The 20844-nt window shown below is 43.4% G+C and overlaps 2 protein-coding genes across 10 annotated transcripts in view; one reads left to right on the forward strand and one right to left on the reverse strand.

Moving 5' to 3' along the window:
- PSMB4 (proteasome subunit beta 4) lies at window positions 1356-3684 on the forward strand. Of its 2 annotated transcripts, XM_005677722.3 has the most exons (7): window positions 1358-1541; window positions 1786-1992; window positions 2215-2361; window positions 2528-2609; window positions 2972-3088; window positions 3287-3375; window positions 3561-3684. In XM_005677722.3, exons 1-7 carry the CDS (start codon window positions 1402-1404, stop codon window positions 3571-3573), a joined length of 795 nt encoding a protein of 264 aa, XP_005677779.2. In that variant the 5' UTR covers window positions 1358-1401; the 3' UTR covers window positions 3574-3684. The 2 variants fall into 2 exon arrangements, 1 of the variants encoding a protein (XP_005677779.2); XR_001917869.1 differs by having other exon boundaries at window positions 1356-1541; window positions 2972-3375.
- POGZ (pogo transposable element with ZNF domain) overlaps window positions 5162-20844 on the reverse strand; it is a 60235-nt gene continuing 44552 nt past the window's right edge. For all 8 annotated transcript variants that reach the window (XM_013962417.2, XM_018046078.1, XM_018046075.1 and 5 more), the window contains 11 exons: window positions 20104-20441; window positions 19557-19711; window positions 14589-14689; window positions 13747-13893; window positions 10741-10875; window positions 10452-10624; window positions 10155-10295; window positions 9619-9675; window positions 9308-9420; window positions 9033-9057; window positions 5162-8904 (listed from right to left, as the gene is read on the reverse strand). In XM_013962417.2, coding sequence (XP_013817871.1) covers window positions 7233-8904; window positions 9033-9057; window positions 9308-9420; window positions 9619-9675; window positions 10155-10295; window positions 10452-10624; window positions 10741-10875; window positions 13747-13893; window positions 14589-14689; window positions 19557-19711; window positions 20104-20441 — 3057 coding nt within the window. In that variant the 3' untranslated portion in view covers window positions 5162-7232. The remainder of the gene's footprint in view (window positions 8905-9032; window positions 9058-9307; window positions 9421-9618; window positions 9676-10154; window positions 10296-10451; window positions 10625-10740; window positions 10876-13746; window positions 13894-14588; window positions 14690-19556; window positions 19712-20103; window positions 20442-20844) is intronic.

The following is a 20844-nucleotide window of genomic DNA, read 5'->3' on the forward strand; positions in this document are numbered from 1 at the left end:
ATGGTTTTTCCTGTGGTCATGTATGGATGTGAGAGTTGGACTGTGAAGAAGGCTGAGCACCGAAGAATTGATGCTTTTGAACTGTGGTGTTGGAGAAGACTCTTGAGAGTCCCTTGGACTGCAAGGAGATCCAACCAGTCCATTCTGAAGGAGATCAGCCCTGGGATTTCTTTGGAAGGAATGATGCTAAAGTTGAAACTCCAGTACTTTGGCCACCTCATGTGAAGAGTTGACTCATTGGAAAAGACTTTAATGCTGGGAGGGATTGGGGGCAGGAGAAGGGGACGAAAGAGGATGAGATGGCTGGATGGGATCACTGACTCGATGGATGTGAATCTGAGTGAACTCCGGGAGTTGGTGATGGACAGGGAGGCCTGGCGTGCTGCGATTCATGGGGTCGCAGAGAGTCGGACATGTCTGAGCGACTGAACTGAACTGAACTAAACTGAATGCAAGATCTTGACCCTTCCCTTTCCAGGGTTTCAAGACCTAATGAAATAACTTCATTTCAATTAAGCTAAAATTTCATGCATTGCTTTAGTTCAAATTAACTCAGGGAATTTAAAAAACAAAATTGATTTGGTTTCCTGCTTAGTAAAAAATTTTGCATCTAGTTGTGAAGGGAGGAGTGGCAAAGGAGTAGTTTTAGGATTATTGTTTGATTCTAGACACTGCTTTCAGGCACTGCTACAGAATCACACTGAGATGGGAACGCTTGGAATTTAGTTACACTCCCACAGTCGACCGAATTTTTCTGCTAAGAGGTAGGCAAGAGCATCTGACAATCAGAAAACTTTCACAGATTTGTCCAAGGTCCTACAGAGTGAGTGATGCACCTGAGAGAGCACATATCCCAAGGTACTCGCAACTATTTGATTCCTTTTTTAAATTCTGAGTTTGAAAACTCAGACCTACCATTACTTGCTCTGTGAACGGGTTAATCACTACACAAGTCTCGGTTTCTTATCTGTAAAATGGGTCTAATATGCCACATGAAGCTGCTTTGAGAAATACAAATTTAACAGACCCTGAGTTCACTGTTAGTTTCTTACGGGGTTTTCTTTCCCAGTCTAAAAAGAGAGCTGCTTCCTCGCGCAGCGTCAGCGTCTTGAAGTGCCCCACCCCCGCCCCATATCCATCTCCCACACCACCCACCCCTTCCTTGAATTCGTGTGTCTGAACACAGTTCTAGTCCAGACTCTACCGCGTTGTGACACGAGGTCAGGCAATTCCAGTTCTCAGGGTCTCGATCGCTGCCCGGGACACAGGTACGGTCGGCCCCGACCTTATCAACATGGCTGCTGGAAGTGGCTTGTAGGAAGAAGAAAGGTGCGGCACTGAAGGATCACTTCCGCTTCCGTTGGTGCAAAAGCTTTCACTTCTCGTGCTACCGTGACTAAGATGGAAGCGCTGCTGGAGTCGCGGTCCGGACTTTGGGCCGGGGGTCCGGCCCCCGGGCAGTTTTACCGCATTCCGCCCACACCCGGTTCCTCTGTGGACCCGGCGTCCGCGCTGTACGGGGCTCCGATTACGCGCACCCAGTAAGCTCTCGGCGCCTTAGCCTGCGCAGGGGGAGGGACAGTGGGGCCTGGTGCTGCCCGCCGGTTCTGGGAGCCGGGGAAGTCGAGGCGAAGACCCGGGGCGCGCGACAGCGGGGGAGCTCGGGGAGGAGGGTCTCGGAGAATGAAAGGAGCCGTGGAAAGTCAGAAGCGGAGCCCGCAGCTCGGGAAGCCGGCTCGTGCTTTTCGCCGCGCCGCCCCTCAGCAGACCTCCCTCTCTCTCTAGGAACCCCATGGTGACCGGGACCTCTGTCCTGGGGCTCAAGTTTGAGGGCGGAGTGGTGATCGCAGCAGACATGCTGGGCTCCTACGGCTCCTTGGCTCGTTTCCGCAACATCTCTCGCATTATGCGAGTCAACAACAGCACCATGCTGGGTGCTTCCGGAGACTATGCTGATTTCCAGTATTTGAAGCAGGTTCTCGGGCAAATGGTGTAAGTCATCTAGAGAGTAGAAGTAGTTGCCAAGTGGGGAGGGGAACCCACAGTTTTTTAATCCCTTCAAAAATTTCTGCGGGTAGAGAACGGGGAGACTTGCTGGGGGTGAAAGATGTGAGAATTTTTGCAAATAGTTTATTTCAGTGGGTTTAAATGGGGAAGATTGTGGTAACGTCTTTTCGGGGTGGATGGAAATCCTGACTTCTGTTCTCTTATAAGGATTGATGAGGAGCTGTTGGGAGACGGACACAGCTATAGTCCTAAAGCTATTCATTCATGGCTGACCAGGGCCATGTACAGTCGCCGCTCCAAGATGAACCCCCTGTGGAACACCATGGTCATTGGAGGTTATGCTGATGGAGAGAGGTTGATTTTAATACAAATAACTTAATTTTCTTGACCACCCAACCTCTAGTGCCTGTTTAGTGTCTGTCTCTTCCCCCTGAGTGAATCCCGCTTCTGCCTCAGACCCTATAGTCCCATTCTTCAGCTAAGATACAGAAACCTAAGATGACCTATTGTGTCTTTTTAGCTTCCTGGGTTATGTGGACATGCTTGGTGTGGCCTATGAAGCCCCTTCGCTGGCCACTGGTTACGGTGCATACTTGGCTCAGGTAAGTAGTCAGTTGAGGGGTAGAAGACAGAAGGTAAGATTAGTGGCTGTCTGTTTTACCCTTTAAATTCGGGCATGAGAAACAGACTATGTTCCCTACTGCTGGGTTTATTTTTGGTCTAGAGGCTGTAATGACAAGGTGGGGTATGTCTTGGAGTGAGTCAGTATATGTATGCAAAGTGAGGACACCCATGAATTTCCCCTTCAAGTGGGTCTTAGCACAAGTAAGCAGAATTCATTCTGCTGAGGCAGTAAGTAGAATGTCAGCTTTTCACTTATGATTCTTTTTACATCATGGATTTGCAACAGATCATCTGGTATTCAGCCCATGGTATCTCCTGTTTTTTCCTCCAATCTCCCTAGCCTCTGCTGCGAGAAGTTCTGGAGAAGCAGCCAGTGCTGAGCCAGACGGAGGCCCGAGAACTAGTGGAACGCTGCATGCGAGTGCTGTACTATCGAGATGCCCGTTCTTATAACCGGGTGAGAAGTGTGAATAGTAAATGGGGGTCTAATTGGCAGGCTGTGCGACTCCTGAGTCTCTATACGTTGAAGAACAGGCCATTTCTGTGTCTATTTTTCACATTTCAGAAAAACCCTCCATTTGACCTTTGACCAGGCCTGAGGCGTCTTTGATGACAGGGTTGGTATTTTCATTGAGAGCTCTGCTTTTTTTTTCAGTTTCAAATTGCCACTGTAACTGAAAAAGGTGTTGAAATAGAGGGACCCCTGTCTGCGGAGACCAACTGGGATATTGCCCACATGATCAGGTGACTGACATTAAAATTACAGTGGAATAATAGTTGGGAGATCCCTGGTTGTAGTAAGGTTTGTTTTTCTGGAGGTCTCAACCAAAAATTCTCTGGGTGGCAAGGGTTTGGGTTGAAGATAGAGGTACTTTTGGGAATTGATTTCTCACTCTATGGCTTCATGATTTTATCATCTCTTTTTTTAGTGGCTTTGAATGAAATACAGATGCGTTATCCAGAACTGAAGTTGTACCCTTCTTCTAACTTTGAACTTGGTTGGTTCAAAGGTACTATTCTTTTTGTAAAATAAATAAATCCTTTGAAATGCTGGCTGAGTGGTTGTATCATTTGACTAAGTCACACCAAGAATGAAACTGCTAAGTACTGCTATATGCCATCTCCCTGCCTAGTCAGAGAACTCTGGTTCTTGTAGCACATACAGACTTCGCTGCATAAAACAGAAGCTCCACTACGGTCTTCATTTGGGTCTGTACTGAAGGCTGCTTTCTGTAAAAGTCAGACTTGATCTTTGTGTGATAATTAGCTTTTGTGTTTAACATTTTTCTTCAACGTTCTCACCCATGCACTAGACTCTGAAATAGACTTTCTGGTTAATGTTGACTGCATATGGAATTTGTTAAAACATCATTTCAAAGATGGAAATGTAACATCTAGTCGACCTGTAGATTACTCCCAAACCAGAAGTAGTAGCCTTAATCCTGCACCCATCCAATGTCCTCACCCTTCATGGGGAAACCTAATTTTGACATGTAACCTAAATGTTTATTTCCAAATCTACTACTGATTTCTAGCACTGTAAAATCAGAGAACGCAATGGCACCCCACTCCAGTACTCTTGCCTGGAAAATCCCATGGACAGAGGAGCCTGATAGGCTGCAGTCCACGGGGTCACTAAGAGTCAGACACGACTGAGTGATTTCACTTTCACGCATTGGAGAAGGAAATGGCAACCCACTCCAGTGTTCTTGCCTGGAGAATCCCAGGGACGTGGGAGCCTGGTGGGCGCTGTCTATGGGGTCACAGAGTCGGACACGACCGAAGTGACTTAGCAGCAGCACTGTAAGACCTCTTAGAAATATTGTGTTCACTTAGAAGTCCTGTAGTTGTGAGTCAAATCAGTTGGGAGTTATTAGCCAGTTCTTTTGCCAGGATGGTGTTAAACTTGAATTTTAAAAAACATCCTGGGTAATACTGATGGTGTAGTATCTTTTCTAAACCTCTTTTTGAGAAACTAGTATAGGCAGGAAACCCCAAAACTACTACAGGCATACCTTGTTTTTATGCTTTGCAGATGCTGCAGTGTGTTTCACAAATTGAAGGTCTCTGGCTACTCTGCATTGAGTAAGTTTTGGTGTAATTTTTCCAACAGCATTTGCTTACTTTGTGTTACATTTGGTGTGTTACCCTGATCAGTGATCTTTAATGTTACTACTGCCAAGAAAAGATCCAACCTGCTGAAGTCTCAACTGGTGATAAGCATTATTTGGCAGTATTTTTTAAGGTATCACAGTGCTATTGCCTGTTCAACATACTATAGTATAAACATATGCACAGGAAAACAAAAAATGTGTGACTCGCTTTGTTGTTGATAGTTGCTTTATTGCGGTGGTCTGGATCCCAACCTGCAGTATCTCCAAGGTATGCCTGAAATTCAGTGAGGCGAGAGCTGAGGGAGAAATCAAAACCCTTTCACTTGTGTCATCCATGATTACAGTTAGCAGAATTTAAGCAAAAGAAAACCATCAGCTTTCATTCTGGATTTCACACACTCAGTCTCAACACAAAGTAGTCAATAAATACTTGTTTATTGATTAAACTGAATTATAAAAAAACAAAACAAAAAAAACCTCCTTCTACTACTAAGCCATGCAGGCAGAATCCACAAAAGTAATAACTTCCCGGCCAAAACCCAGCCGATCCAATGTTGGTATTATGGCCTTAGAAAAATTACCCATCAGGAAAGTCATACAGTGTGCAGAGGCCAGGAACCCAGCTCTGCTAAGTCTGGGGCTGCTGCAGAGACTACCAAAGAGAAAGATTAGTCACTGTACATAAGAGCTGACCATAGTTCTTGAACTTTCTGAAAGGCAAAGTTTTGACTCAAAAGTCCATATTCTGTCAAAATGGCATCAGGCAAAAAGCTGAGGAAGAGAAGCCCAGGTGGTTCCTCCATTCAGTTTTCATATGCCACAGGTTCACAAAGCTGGCCAAGCTGCTTACGGAAGGGAACACTCCAGTTCACTATATTATAGTGTGCTGGGCGTTAAAAACACAAAAAGAAAAACAGATGAGGAGAAACAGGTGGTGTACTACCAGGCCCATCACATTTTGAGCACCTCCCAGTCTGTGAAAGCCTGTTCAAATAGGGTCACCTAGGAAAAAAACCACATTGCTTATAAATCCGTTTCCCCTCAATTTATTAAATGTTCCACTTATGTACATTTTAAAGTTGAACCATTTACAAGCCTACGCGGGTTGCCTCCTTGGCTCACAGAAGGGAAACGCTGCAGAAAGCCTCAGGATGGACAGAAAGACAGGATAGTTGTGGGAAAGGTAGACCTGGATTTCTTTTGCTCCTTTTCTCTGTTACAGTACATTTCAGTCTACAGTCATGAGTACATACGATTAAAAAAAAAATCCCTCATGCAAATTGTAGAAAAAGTTTTCTTTCCTTGAAGCTGGCAGTGAAAAATAAAGATTCATGTCTTTTTCTTTGTGCACACCCCTATGTGTTTCTTCTTCAGGTCAGATTCTTCTCTAAGCGTTAAGAGAGAGAGGGGAAAGCCACAGGATAAGCAGGATTTCAACAAGTGGTCTTTTTAAAGTTCAATACAACTTCTTGCAGTTAGCTGCTGGCTGGAGGACATGTGATCCCTTGAACAAGTATGCTGTCCACTTAATAGGAAGTTCGACAAAGCAGGGGCTGCCCCGTGGATTGCAGGATGAAGACCCATACACTGGGAATGGCTTCCACCCTAAGGTTCTGTGTGATCACCTCAGTACCTCTTGCTTGCTAATGACCCATGTATGATCCTTTGTCCAGAGGGATGGTGTAAGAATGGGGAAGGGGGTCAAGGATCACGAGTGCAAAGAATATTGGTTTTATTGTGGTTTTGTTGGAGGGAGGGTGGTGAGGAAAAATAATCTCATCATCTTGGATGATTAAAGGTGGTTTCATGCATTTTTAAAGCCACAATTTTATATCTAGAGTTTCTGTGGAAACCAACATCTCTGGAGAGGGAAGGAAAGAAAGGAGAAGGAAGAGAGAGTTCAGTGGGATTCTTTTTCCATTTTCAATTTTATATAAAAGTGTTAAGACCACAATGAAAAAACTTTATCCATATATATATATATAATAAACCAGTTTGTGAGCTACAACGTTTGTCTTTCCCATCTTCAGAAATGTTCTCACATTGACAATGGCTGGATAGCATCATGCCCAAAGACATTGGCCACACAGTAAAACAAACAAAACCCAGATGTACTATGATACAGTTGAGGTAAAAGGGGAAACAAAAAATTTAACATTCGCCCACAAAGGATTTTTTTTCTTTTTCTTGATTTTTGTCAGAAAAATACCAAACACAGTGATTTAAATTTAAAAAAAAGTCACAAAAACCTGTTTTTAGCAGAAGTGAATGACCAACAGGCCAGCTTATCGGCTCAGACGTGATCGCTATAGGTTTTCCTAATAATCCACAAATCCACAGGGATGTATATAAGTCAACATCAGGGGGGAGTGGTGGCATAAAATTAAAAAATATAAACCCAATACCCCCACTTGGTATGCCCCTTTATCCTCTAACCCCCCTCACACTTCCCCACCCCTACTCCACACCCCTTTGTGACCCCAACACTCAAATCTCCATCAGATCTAGGTCAGCTTCTTCAAAGCCATAGAAAGACTCGGTCTCGCTTTCACCCTCAAAGAGCTGGTGAAGGCTTTCAGGCTCAATTGTCTCTTCCGGAGATGACCTGGGTCGAGGAGTGGAAGCTGAGGGTTCCTCGGACTGTTCCCCACTCAGCTTTAGCTGCTCCTCTAGGGAGGCAATTAGCTCCTCCTGCATGTCAGCGTTTCGTGTGGGTGAGTTCATGTTGCCATCAGGGCCAGGCAGAACGCTAGCCACCAGGAAGGACCGCTGAACTAGCTCTGGACAGTCCCCAATAACACCAAGCACCTCAGCCAGCCAGACCAGAACTAGCTGAAGCAGGACATCAGAATCACACGCAGTATCTCCCATTTCCCGAGCCTGCTCCTTCCACTTTTTGTGCAGGAAGTTCTTGACAGTCCGCTTGATGCATACATCTAACGGCTGGATTTTGGAGCTGCAGCCTGCGGGGACGACCGCAGGCAAAGTGCTAGAGGCACTAAGCATGGCCAGCACCTCTTCTGATAAGTGAGTGCGGTGGCAGTCCATCACCAGCATGCCTTTGCTGCGCTGGCAAGCCGTGTGTTTTCGCCACACTCGGGTTGACCACAGCTCCATGATCTCATCATCACTGTAGCCACTCTCCTTTGCCTCTAGCAAGATAGAGTCTGGCACGTTAGCAGGCTGATCCATCTGTCCTCGGTAGAAAACCAGGGTAGGGAGGACAGTGCCATCTGCCAGAATGGCCAGCACCACGTCACACCACGGCTCCCCTGTGCCCACTGTCTGCAGGGCATTCTCCTTTCGGTCTTCACTGCTCAGTACCTCCGTATCGAGGAACAAGGAAACCTCATCAATAGCCACAATCATGGACAAGGACAAGTCCTGGTTGTGAATTTGCCGTTGTACAAATTCAATGAAGAGTCCTGCATTCTCCGCCACATCCTTAGGTAGAGTGTGGGCCACAGCGCGCCGTGCGTGGGGAGTCAGGTGGTGCCGTAGCATGAAACGCACAGCCCACTCGTATGAGATCTTAAATCCCCCCTCCAAGGAACGTCCTATTTTGGTGGCTTTCTGGAACAAGGTCTCCTCATTTACAGGTAGCTGTTGCTCTCGCTGGGTCAGCACCCACTCAGCCAGTTTCTCTTCTGCCTCTAAGCTCAGATACTTGCCCTCCAGACTCTCCCCCTGAGAGGCCTGGAAGCGCCGAAGCCAACGCCGGATGCGTCGCTGGGGGTTTCGGAAGTGTTCGGCTGCCTGTTCCGTGTTGCAGCACAGGGCAAACAGGACCACTCGAAGCTTCTTCACCGAAAGCTGCTCTTTCTTGCCAATGCCACTGCTACTACCACCCCCTGACGCTGGCTCAGGCTCCTGGGTGACTGGGCTCCCTTCATCCTGGTCATCAACATTCAGACACTCGGCCTCCTCCGCAGCCAAGGGTGGAAGGGCTAAAGTCTGGAGATGCGTGGGGGTGGGTGGTGGGGTTGCAGTTGAGGCCGGTGACGGGAGTGCCTGGGCCACAGGAGCTGGCAGCTCTTCAGGCTCAGCTGGGGTGACTCCAGCAGACTTCACAGTGGCAGCTTTACTAGAGGAGAAGGAAGGAGGAGGGTACAAGTTTTTCAAGTTCCGGTCGTGTGCTCGGTCACGAGTCTGGCCATGCCTAAAGGGTTAGCAAAAAGGAAGAAAAAGCTCAGTTAAATTAGGAAAACAAAATAATAATATTTGTAGTAGTAATAAAGAACAAACATACTATAAAATAAAAGTTAAACCATCAAACGGTTCTGTTACCTTGAATGAGATATCCAAGTGAGTCCTATGGGAAATAACACAATAAAAAAATGTTAGCTTGGTGAAGAAACAAACCCACCTGAGACAGTTCTTGAGATTTTAACCAAAAAAGCAAATCTACTACTTTCCCAGTCTTATCTAAATCTCAAGTTAGAATGCTTCCACCCTGGTGAAGTATGTCTCAGCAGCAGATGGGTTAGGCCGGGAGCAGACGCACCTGCTCACTGTGACCTGCATCCTTAGTCCCACCGACCACCCCCATCTCTCTTACTCACCCCGTGGCAGGATGCTACTGGATCTATGAGAAGGGTTGAATACCAAATGCTTAGCCATGGCATCTCCCACAGAGGTAACAAAGGCACACGAAGTGCAGGCCAGCTTGCTTCCACTGAGAAAGAGAGTCAAGAGCACGTCAGACAAACGCGGCAGTGACTACTGAGAGCTAAGCTTCAAGGCTTGGCAAAGAAAAAGAGTGTCCCTCCTTCCTCCTCTCAAATTAATGCACATGTCTATCCCCCAAAGTAATATAAGGGATTTAATGTAAAAGCTTGAACAATTAACAGTCCATCAGTAAGTTTGTCATTACCTCACAGAATTTTTAAACAAAGCCAAATACTTGGGGCTCTTCCGTGGAACATGATTGCTGAGAAAGACAAAGAGAAAGTTGTATGAGTTACATGGTTCAGCTCACTAAACTAGAGATCACCAGCCATTGACAAGGCCTGAACAAAAGAAATGCCTCTTCAATCAATCCTAACCTCAACCCAAGCCCATCACATTAATATTTCCTATTAATATGCAAATAGATCCTGGAGGTGGGGGGAAACCTATTAAAAGGCATAGTCTGGTTGGAGGTAGAGGGGTGGTGACCACGTCAGAGGCCGTATTTCTAAGAAGCACCCTGGCCCTCATACCACATTTTGAGTAGCACGGTTGTACAAAACCAGACTACAGACCAATGAAAGCCAAATAAAGCCGGGTCTGGCCTCTGACTCTACTAGCAAAGGTGCACAAACAGCTCCAAAAGTTGAAGGGGGAACCACCAGAAGCAGGGGAGGGAATGAAATGAGTTCTGAAGAATCTGAAATCCCAGAGAGGAACACTGGTTTAATCCTGACTCACTTGATCATGTGGTTGGCGTAAGCTCGAGAACAGCAGGTACTATAGCGACACAGAGAGCAGTGAACGTAAGTAGGGAAATGATTGGGGAAGTCTGGGATCTCAAAGCTGCACTCCAGACACGTCTGCCGGCCCATGACACTCCTGTTGAGAAACAAAGAAAATCTTATTACTGCCTCAGGGGTCCCCAAACCGTACAGATTCAGGCAACAGACTCTGCTTAAAAGGCTACCAGATGACACTGGCTCTCAGGAATAGCTGTGCCCATCCAGCCCCCAGCCTCCAAGAGAAGGCACTGACATTTTCCTAACAGCTCTCTTCTGGACGTTGCGCTGCACAGGGGGGTAAAGGAAGACGGGCAGAGGGTCTGCTGAGGAGGCCAGTGGTGCTGCTTCCTGCAAGCTGCCAGGAGGTCCATCACTGGAGGGTACAGGAGCAGCTCGTGGCTGCCCCCGGGAAGCCCGGATTGTCACCTGGGAGTCAAGGGAAGGAATAATTAGACACTACCTACGAAAGACCCTCAGAACACCGAAAAGCTCTCTTCCTCCCCTTCTTGGATCTGTGAAGGGAATGCCGACAAACCCCTTACCTTGGTTCCTGGTTTCAAGCCTTCCAGCTGCTTGGGTTTACGGAAGGTTTTATGGTGCTGCAGCTTGTGTTCGATTTTGTCCTTGGCAAAGAGAAACTGTAGCCGGCATTTGTTGCAGTGATAAACATTCCTCTTCTGAAGGGAAAAAAAGAGACAGAATCCTTTAAAGGTTCCCAATGAATTTTCTTCCTGAGGAGAAGGTAGATCATTGCCAATCATAGCATTCTTTCCATCTTTCTGTTGATAATTTAACAGAGTTAAAAAGAAATAGACAATATTTAACACTGAACCTAATTTTTCAATCTTTATCTATAACTTTATATATTTTGCAATACAGTTACAAGCCTTATTATTAGGTGGTGAGAATCATCACGTCCCATGCTCCCAGAGAAAGGTGGACTGAAAGCCAGGTTAACTAGGTCCTCAGAGCATGACCCACTGACTTGCTTTAACAGTTTGGCCGAGTGGCTTCAGCTTTACTTGCCCTATTACTACTTTTTTTAGTTTAGTTATCGTTTTTATTTGAAGTACTGTCAATGTTCTTTGCATCCTTGATAAAATATAAGCTTGAGACTGTCTTATTACTTTATCTTTACAGTGTGGATGGACATTGCTACTATTTCTGGATATTATTTTTAAAAAATACAATAAAATGTACATGGTGAAAAAAACCCCATACTTTTATTTTGTACTCCTTCATGCGCTAAGTTTACCTTCAACTGCACTCCTCAGTCCCCTTCCACAGAAACAACTTGTTACCAGCTTCCTGGGTATTTTTTCACAGATGGTCTGTGCAGATAACCATATAGCAAACTCAAATGTCTCCATTCACCACCCCTGTTTTCCTTTCTCTTTTTTAACAAAAACAAACAAACAAAAAAAGTACTTTCCTACACAGTGCTGTTTTTTTTTTTCCCTTTTAACACATCAACACAGATATGCCTCCCTGAAAGGCCATTCTGAGGATTCAGTCTGCCCAGTATCGAAACAGGACACATGTCTATGATTCCTTCCTAGGACAGCGAAGGCTCTGTAACATCAGCTACAGGTGGCAGTTCCTATGCTAGTATATGGAAATACACCAGTGGGGGATTACAGCAGTCACTATGTGTGAACCTAAGAAGGTGCTTACAAGCGAGAAGCCAGGGCACGTGTGCACACACGTGGATGTCACCCACCGGTGCACCCATCTTGTTCTCTGTTTTGTTCCCTCTCTATGTACCTTTACTCCCCTCCTCTAGGGGCTCCTTTCCTGCAGCATTTTAAAACAAAGGCTTATATATTCCATCTTCAAACCAAAACACAGCAGCAGCAACAACTTCTCCCTTGCTCCCTCCTTCCCTGCGTCTGCCACCCCTGGTCCTGCCCTTCATAAATTTCTTTAAGTTAAGTTCTCTCCATTCCTTACCTCTCATTCATCTGTCCCACTGAAATTTGGCTTCTACCCTGCTGACCAACAAAATGGCTAAATTAAAGGCTGGCCTCTCACATTTCTATCTTGCTGATACCTTCTTGCAACACTTGACCACACATTTTCCTTCAAAATGCTTTTGTCCCCGCCTCTTCCTCGACATCACGATACGTTGGATTTTCATTCCAGGACTATGGCCCTGGCTTTGTAGAGAGAGAACTCAATGGTCTTTCACCTTATTCTCAATTTGGGGGTTTGGGGGTGGGGGTGAAGCTTCACACTTACAAGTTTAAATCTACTGGATTTATATAATGATGATTTCTAAGTATCTTTCATAATTCAGGCCTCAGACCTATATATCCAACTATTTAGTACTCAATTACACTTGATGTCCATAGATACTGCCAACTCAGAATATCCATCCAAACAGAATCCTCCCCTCAAAAGTTACTTTCTCCAGTGTTCCTATCTCAATATAGTCTCCCCATTCATCCAATTACCCAAGACAGAATCCTGGGCACTATTCTTAACTACTTCCTCACTACCTTCACCTAATCCATCTCTAAATTACAGATAGCACTTATCTTCTCAGTATCTTGCAACTCCAATCCTCTTCATTTCAAAAGCCAATAGCCACTATCATCTCTCAGGTAAACTACTGAAAAAGCCTTTGGCTTGTCTCCGTAACTCTTGGAGCAGCCAGTGTAATCATAACTAAAAGCAAATGTGAACACATCACTCCAGGATTTGAAAATCTCTTCAATGGCTTCCCAACATCAACTTTTGTTTTAATTAACAGAAGTCTGTATTTTATGTTGATTTGCTTAGTTTTTACATATACTCTTTTTTTTGGTTCTAGGTTCCCATCCAGGATACCACCTGATATTTTACTAGTCATGTCTTGAAGTTCCTCTTGGCAGTTTTCCTCAGGCTTCTCCAACTTTTTATAATAAAAGGTGAAGCGCCTTTTTATTTTTTAAACTATTCTATTTTTTGGTCAGTTAAAGCCACAGGTTTGTTTATTTACTGGTCGTGCCGTGAGGCATGGGGGATCTTAGTTCCCTGACCAAGAATCGAACCTGGGCCCTGCATCTGAGAGTGCAGTCTTAAACAGTGAAGCGCCAGCAAAGCTCTGGAGACTCCTTTTTATGGCTCTAAGATTCTCCATGATATGTTCTCTAACCTCCAACCTCCCCCATACCCTACACGCTCCACCCACACTGAACTTTCAGTTCCTTGAGCCTCCCAGTGCCTCTGAGCATGCTGTCCTTCTAGTCCACTTCACCTGGCTCACCCTTCCGGTCTTGAACAACCCTTTTCCTGGAAGACTTTCTAGGTTCCCAGAGTAGGTTATGTTCTTTTTTATATTCTGTATTTCCCCTAACACAGCACTGTTCCTGCTTTATTGTACTGTTTAACTGTCCCGTTTAACCACTAAATCTCTAGCATCTAGCCCAGTGCCTGGTACATATTACTGGAATTCAATATATTTTTCAAACTCACACATACAATCTTCTCTACCAAAATTATTTGCCTCGCTCAGACCTGGCCCCAGCACCCATAATTAAGCAGGGCAATTGCTTGGTGTCTGGTACCTGGTGCCTCATGTAATGCTGCTGGAACGCACTGCCATTTTTGAAGACCTTCAAGCAGTAAGGGCAGAGCAGGTGCCGAGTATCTTCATGGATCATCCGAAAGTGGACGTCCACCTCAGAGTAGAGTGAGGAGCGGTACTGGCACACCTGAACCACATAAGGAAAATAAGCTACAAGTGAAGTGAACAACTGAGGCCTTAGAAAAGGGGGAGCAACAAAGTGTTAACATAGAAAAAAATTTCTCCTAAATGTACAGAAATCAAGTTATTTTTCTGAATTTGTAATGCAGAGTTATGTTTGTGATCATGAATTCAGCCGTGAAATATAGTAAAAATGGGAAGGACAGGAAAGTCTGAAAAGTCCAAATTCTCGCTAAGAGGAGCAGATTTTTTCCTATCTCCACAGGAAACATTCAGGGGACAGACACTCCCTCACTTTTTAAAAACTATTTATTTATTTGGCTGTACCGGGTCTAGAACTGCATGTGGGATCCAGTTCCCTGACCAGGAATCAAACCCAGACCCCTGCACCCAGACCCCTGCACTGGGAGTGCAGAATCCTAGCCACTGGGCCAACGGGGAAGTCCCAGACACTCCCTTACTACAGGCATTGTGTTCCAAGACTGGGTTCCTTAGCTGGGTACATGCATATATTCTTTATGTTTTTCTCCTGCATGAAGAACCCTGAAAATAGAACCTCGGTTCAGTATTTCTTTTGTATTTCCTCAGTGTTCCTTAAACTGAGTATGTGCAATAGATACTGGGCAGTGTTCATTAGTGGAGTCTTCACATTCAGCCTGAGAGCAAAAGACCAAGCAAAGCTCCCTAAAGAGAAGGCAGTACCTGGCAAACATAAGGCATCTCTCCAGGCTTATGAGTGTCCTTCATATGCTGGAGAAACAGTGGCTCGCTCTCAAATGCCCACTCACAGATCTTGCACTTGGCTGTAAGAAGAAAAACAATCGGTAAATACACTCGAAAATATGGCCAAAATCCTGCTGATTCATAATCTTTACTTTCTGACTCCTGTATCTTCATTTGCAATAGTATTAGTAACTTATGGGGTCTCTTCTTTTCTTTAAACTGGTTGTCAACAGTTGTGTTGCTGATAAAAAGTATCCTTCTGTCTCTAGCTCAGATGTCTTCACCAAAGCTCCTTTCTAGATTTTGAACTCTCTACAAGACATTTACACAGGAATAGTTTACCATCTACAAATACGGATTTGTCCTTAAAAGACTGACAACATGAACAGAATTTCTTGCCTTCTTATGAGTTATTGCTAACAAACTGAGATAATTAAACTTTAAAATTAGCCATTTTATCAAACGTCTATATAAGGCTGCAATTCTAAATTTTTGGCAAATATTTTAATTGCTACATATTGTGAATTATACAGGCAAAATAAAGACAGTTATTTGTATTTTTCTTAACATTACTAAAATTATTTTCAAGTTTTTGTGAACACAAAAATTGTAAATTGGAAGTGCTAAGTGCTTATTTACTGTCTAACCCCTGCCCACCACTCCCAAATGAGTGAAGCTGAAATAAAACAAATGAACAAAAACCAGGGGTTTTAAATATGGGGTCCAAGGAACCCAGGTATCCCCTGAAATTATCTGCAAAGAGTGAAATGTTTATTTTGGGGGGAAGTTTTGTGTCGATTCTCAAAGGCATCTGCAACCCATTTAGAACCACTTCCCAGAAGTACATCAGGTATGAGAACCAGATAAATAAAAAATTCTGCCTAGAATGAGGAAAAGTTGATAACATAAGTTGAACCTTGAAAGAATAGTGATTTGCCAGACAGAGAAGACAAGAGAAGAACTTGAGCAAAGGCATGGAACTGCATGACATGTTTGGGAAACTGTAACTAGTGGCATGACAATCTTTTCTCCTGTTTTCCTGCCCTTTACTTCTCAATTCAATTTGCTTAGCTTCTTTTTTTCTTTTCTAGAACACTTTAAAGCATTGGTATTTCCCAGCCTTCTGTCCAAGCCTTTTCCTAAATCAGCTCTATTGTTACAACTGTCTCATAATATCAATAGTAACATTTATTAAACAATTTCTTAAACAATTTCTAATGCATAAGCAATATCCTAAGATTTATATGGATTATCTCATACACAGAAAGTCAGTGAGAAAGGAATCAAAGCCATCAGTGGATTTAAGGGATCTCTAATAACCTTTCACACCTGTTCTAAGGGGAAGGAGTTGATCTGAAGAAGATTCAAGAGGGAAACTTGACTGATTTTCCAAAGTGGCCATCCTAACACTGTCCCTCCCAGGACTGTCACCCTCACCTCCTTAACACCTACCTCGGTCTCTTGCTTTGAGAAAACAGGTGTGAAATACTACAGACTCTGCTTCCTGCTTTCCAAACTTGGAAGGACAGATCCTTTTTGCCTTTCTAAGGTTCATCCAATCTCATCATTCCATGTATATATACCATGACTTTACCAAACAAGGGGTTCTCCCTTTCCCGAGTCTTTCTTCACAAAGGATCCTCCTGACATGTGAACACAAGTAAGCATCCATCCCTCAACCTTACCTCTTCCTTCATCTATTGCCCTTAAACAAGTTTAAACACAATAACCCACTGATGTTCTGGAGACAATTCAGGAAACTTGAAAATGAAGACAGATATTAAAGATTTATGATTAATTCTGTTAGGTCTTGATAAAGATACTATGCTATGTATTTTGTTTCTTTCTTTCAGGCTGGAAATGACGTTTACTAAAGTGTTAACTGTATCAGCTGGACTGATCAAGTTTATACTTGTTTAAACTTATAGTTATCACAAAGTATGACTTCCATTAGAACCCATAGCTTGAACACAGATCTGGTTGCTCAGGGCATGGAACCCCAGGAAGACCACTGGACTCTGTCGCACCTGGCCTCGGTTTGTGACAAAAGTCCCACTCTCCCTGGGTGTCTCCCATGGCGTCTGCTCCGTGGGTTGTACAAGAATGATTTTACGTATGCAGAGCCATCTAACTGTTTCAGAGTAGGGTAGTTATGCACTTGCTCACATGAATAACCAAGTGTGTCTCTTCCCATCACCCTTCAGAACCCGCATTCTTCAGGGACCCATTCTAAGTGTTCCCTAAGATTCCTGATTGTGGTCCATGTAGAGTCACGAGATCTGCAGTGGGTGTTAACTCTTCAGTAAACGTCAGCTCTTTTACCTCTTGGCCCCACGTTGAGAGGTGCAGATAGAAAAAGGCCATCTTTTCTGATGAGGACGGGAATGCCTATGTATTTTAAATGTCCTTACTTTTCAGAGATATATAATGAAGTATTTAGGAGTGAAACGTCATTATGTCTATAATTTAAAAACACTTCAGAAAATAAAAAAAATTTTCAAAACTAAAAAGAAAACAATGATCTCAAGATGTTAACATGAAAAAATAAGCTACTTTCATGAAGGATCTGCCACAGATGCAAAAAAAAAAGGAGTTATGAAAGAATCCAAGAGTAAAACTGATATATACTAAAGCACAGAAAAGGCATTTACCTGTGTTCGGATCAACAATGTCTGGGTTTTTCAAAATCAGTATAAACTGAAGTCATAAAATACTCAAAAAATTAAAAGTCAAGGATAAAACAGTGGTAAACGAAAAGGAAAAGACTGATGAGGTTCTGCATTGCCCACTTTGTTTTTTCCCATTAGGAAGAACTTATCTTGTTATGTATAGTACAATATGTAAGTGGACTAACACACACCACCAGATCTGTATAAAAGCAGATGTTTTCGCTGGGAGATTCAGATGAGTAATTTGGACTTTCCATCACTGACAGTGAAGAACATGGGACCTAACTTAGACCAAGTTGCTACTCTGCTACATGTGGTGTTATGATGGTTGAAACCGTTATCCACTCCACCCACTAACTGTTAGTCCAAAGTTCCACTGCCTTCTATAGGAACCACCAGTATACACATAGCTAGTGACATATGAAATGGGATGAGCTCAAATTGAGACTATTTGCTCTGGTGTATACACTAGATTAAAAAAAAAAAAGAATTATTTAAAATTTTTTATTAATTAAAAATTTTTGATTATATACTAAGATTATCTTGGCTATTTTGAATTAAATAAAATATACTATTAAAATTAATTTCACCTCAAAATATTTTTATTTCAAATGACTACTAAAAAATTAAAATTACATACACAGCTCATTATATTTTCTGTTGATAAGCACTCATCTGAGCCACTCATGACAATCCTACTTCCCTTGACAATATGATCACAGCCAAAGAGATATAAACAGAAAACAATTCTGCCTTACAAGGAACAGACCTAGGAAAGACACAGGAAGACATGGCCTCTTTTCATCTGCACAATCTTACATTTGAACGAATTTCTGAGATTAACAAAGCTTTTCTGCTAGAAAGCCAGAGACAAGAAAATTGTTGAAAAGTAAAGACTTAAGTTCTGGGCTTGAAGCTTACTCCACCTTAAGTCTTCTCAGTTAAAGGATCTAATAATAGATGTCTTTAATGTTTAATCCATTTTTAGTTAAGATTTTTAATCTGCAGCAAAAGCATCTATATTATACATATTTTTCTCTCTACATGTTTGCTCATGCTGTTCCCCATCACATAAAATCTTTTCCTACTGTTTTCCATCCACCTAAATCCTTCTTGTATTTAAGACCAAGTTTATACATTACCTATTCTGTGAAATCCAGCCACAAGGATCTTTTCCCTTCTCTCAACTATTCTACCTATCATTCATATCATCCAATGTCTGTATTTATAACAAATACATAGTCTTGTTCTCTTGTCTCTTCAACAAAACTAGAAATCCCTCATACGATAAAGGAAATATTTCTAGAAGACTGGATTCAAATCCTCACATCACCTTATTAGAAATGTACACTCTTTAGTAAATGACTAAATATTTCTGGGGTTGTATCCAGCCTGTTTCTCATCTTTAAGATGTAGCCAACAAAGGTCCGTCTAGTCAAGGCTATGGTTTTTCCAGTGGTCATGTATGGATGTGAAAGTTGGACTGTGAAGAAAGCTGAGCACCGAGGAATTGATGTTTTTGAACTGTGGTGTTGGCGAAGACTCTTGAGAGTCCCCTGGACTGCAAGGAGATCCAACCAGTCCATTCTAAAGGAGATCAGTCCTGTGTGTTCTTTGGCAGGACTGATGTTAAAGCTGAAACTCCAATACTTTGGCCATCTCATGCGAAGAGTCGACTCATTGGAAAAGACCCTGATGCTGGGAGGGATTGGGGGCAGGAGGAGAAGGGGACGACAGAGGATGAGATGGCTGGATGGCGTCACTGACTCTATGGACATGAGTTTGGGTGAACTCTGGGAGTTGGTGATGGACAGGGAGGCCTGGCGTGCCGCAATTCATGGGGTCGCAAAGAGTCGGACAAGACTGAGCGACTGAACTGAACACTCCAACTCATCTTATATTTCATGAAACTCCTAATGGTAAAGTACTTTATAATATTGTTTTATCCTACATAAAAACTACAACACTACTAACTAAAGTGAAGATCCAAATACAGATGCTTGCTCCTTCTATAAAACAATCTAGGTAGCAAACCCTTAAAATATACCTCTCCACGGTGGACCAATGCCCCTAATATTTGCCCCTCAACTCAAGCTTGAACAGAATAGAAGCCAGGCTTGTAAGAAAACAGAGTAAGTGAAGTACTGACTATAAACATGCAAAAACCTACCTGACACTGTTACCCACATATGAATAAATATAAAGGGCTCCCCGCTAGTGCCATTCACTGAGTGAAGAACAAAGTACACCCCTATAGTTTATGAACTTCCAGACTTACTAGTTGATTCATAGGGACTATGAACATTTTCCAAGTGGCACTGGAGCTGGAAAGGAGTGGAAAACTGGCGGTAACAGTGCTGGCAGATAGTATGACCATCCACCTCACCATTCTGCTGATCAAGTTCTACATGATGTTTCATATGGTTCATAAATCTGTAGCACAGCACAAAGGAAAAGTACAGACAACACAAAAATCAGAAGCCTTGGAAATGTAACAGCGGAATCACAGAACAAGACTGTACATATGTCCCGCCCTCCACCTTCCCACCCAACTTCCTCTCTTTTGGGACAGTCCTTTGCTCAGCCCAGAAACTAAGAGGGTTCCCAAAACTTATCTGAGAAAGGAGATGCACTGGTCTCACTCTACCCAAAGTTATCTTTTATTTATTACCACAATATCTCCTATAATATTAGTTATTGATTTGATAACCCTGAGCAAGAGAGGCTATAATCAGGGCCATTCTCCAAACAGAAAAACTGAAACGTGTAAGCAGCTTTCAGCCTTCACTTGTCCAAGGTGAGCTCCAAGGCTCTTCAACACTCACCGAATGTTGTTTTTTAGCCTTTTGGTACAATGTGGGCATCGGAAAGATGTGGCGACCTTAGGGAAGTTTGTGAGCTGGGCTACTGTGCCACCATCCCGGCCATAGTAGAAGTCGTCTACTAGCATAATGAGCTTGGTCTGGACGGCATCACCCACATTCTCATTTGGCTCTGGTACTTTGGTAGGTGGTGACAGAGCAGGAATAGGTGTCGAAGAGGGAGTGGAAGCAACAGGAGCTGTTTTCTCAGGGGATGGGGGCTTTGCTGCTGATGGGACACTGGGTTCTGAATCCAGAGATTTTCCTTTCTTCTGGTATTCAACCATTTCTGGGCAACAGTACTATAAAGAAAGAAGATATCTGATCATCCTGGTTCTCCTGGGCTGGGATGCATGCACTCCTCAGGTCCACTAACATTCCTTGCCAACAGTTTGGTTCTAGGTATTCTCACCTAGTTTCCACCCTGCAGTTTTCTACAATGTCCAGGTCTCACTCTTTTTCATGTGTCTGTATGTGTGTACTTAATATATAGATATATGCCACTCCAAACACCATACTTTGTACTTCTTCCTGTTTTAGATCCTTGAACTACTCACTAGTATAAGCTGGTTCTGGGGTCCCTGGTAGGAAGAAGTCCCAACCTTTGCATCTGGACTAACACCAAAAAATGAAAGGCTTGAGTTGGTAATTGCTTAACAGCTCCTGATTCATCTAATGACACAATAAACAGAAAATGAACTGAGG

Source organism: Capra hircus, chromosome 3 (assembly GCF_001704415.2).
Source record: "Capra hircus breed San Clemente chromosome 3, ASM170441v1, whole genome shotgun sequence".
In the NCBI taxonomy this organism is placed as follows: Eukaryota; Metazoa; Chordata; class Mammalia; order Artiodactyla; family Bovidae; genus Capra; species Capra hircus.

Coding starts and splice junctions, on each gene's coding strand:
- PSMB4 (XM_005677722.3), top strand. CDS start 1,402: ATGGAAGCGCTGCTGGAGTCGCGGTCCGGACTTTGGGCCGGGGGTCCG. Junction 1,542..1,785: donor GCTCCGATTACGCGCACCCA/GTAAGCTCTCGG, acceptor CTCTCTCTCTAG/GAACCCCATGGTGACCGGGA. Junction 1,993..2,214: donor CAGGTTCTCGGGCAAATGGT/GTAAGTCATCTA, acceptor TTCTCTTATAAG/GATTGATGAGGAGCTGTTGG.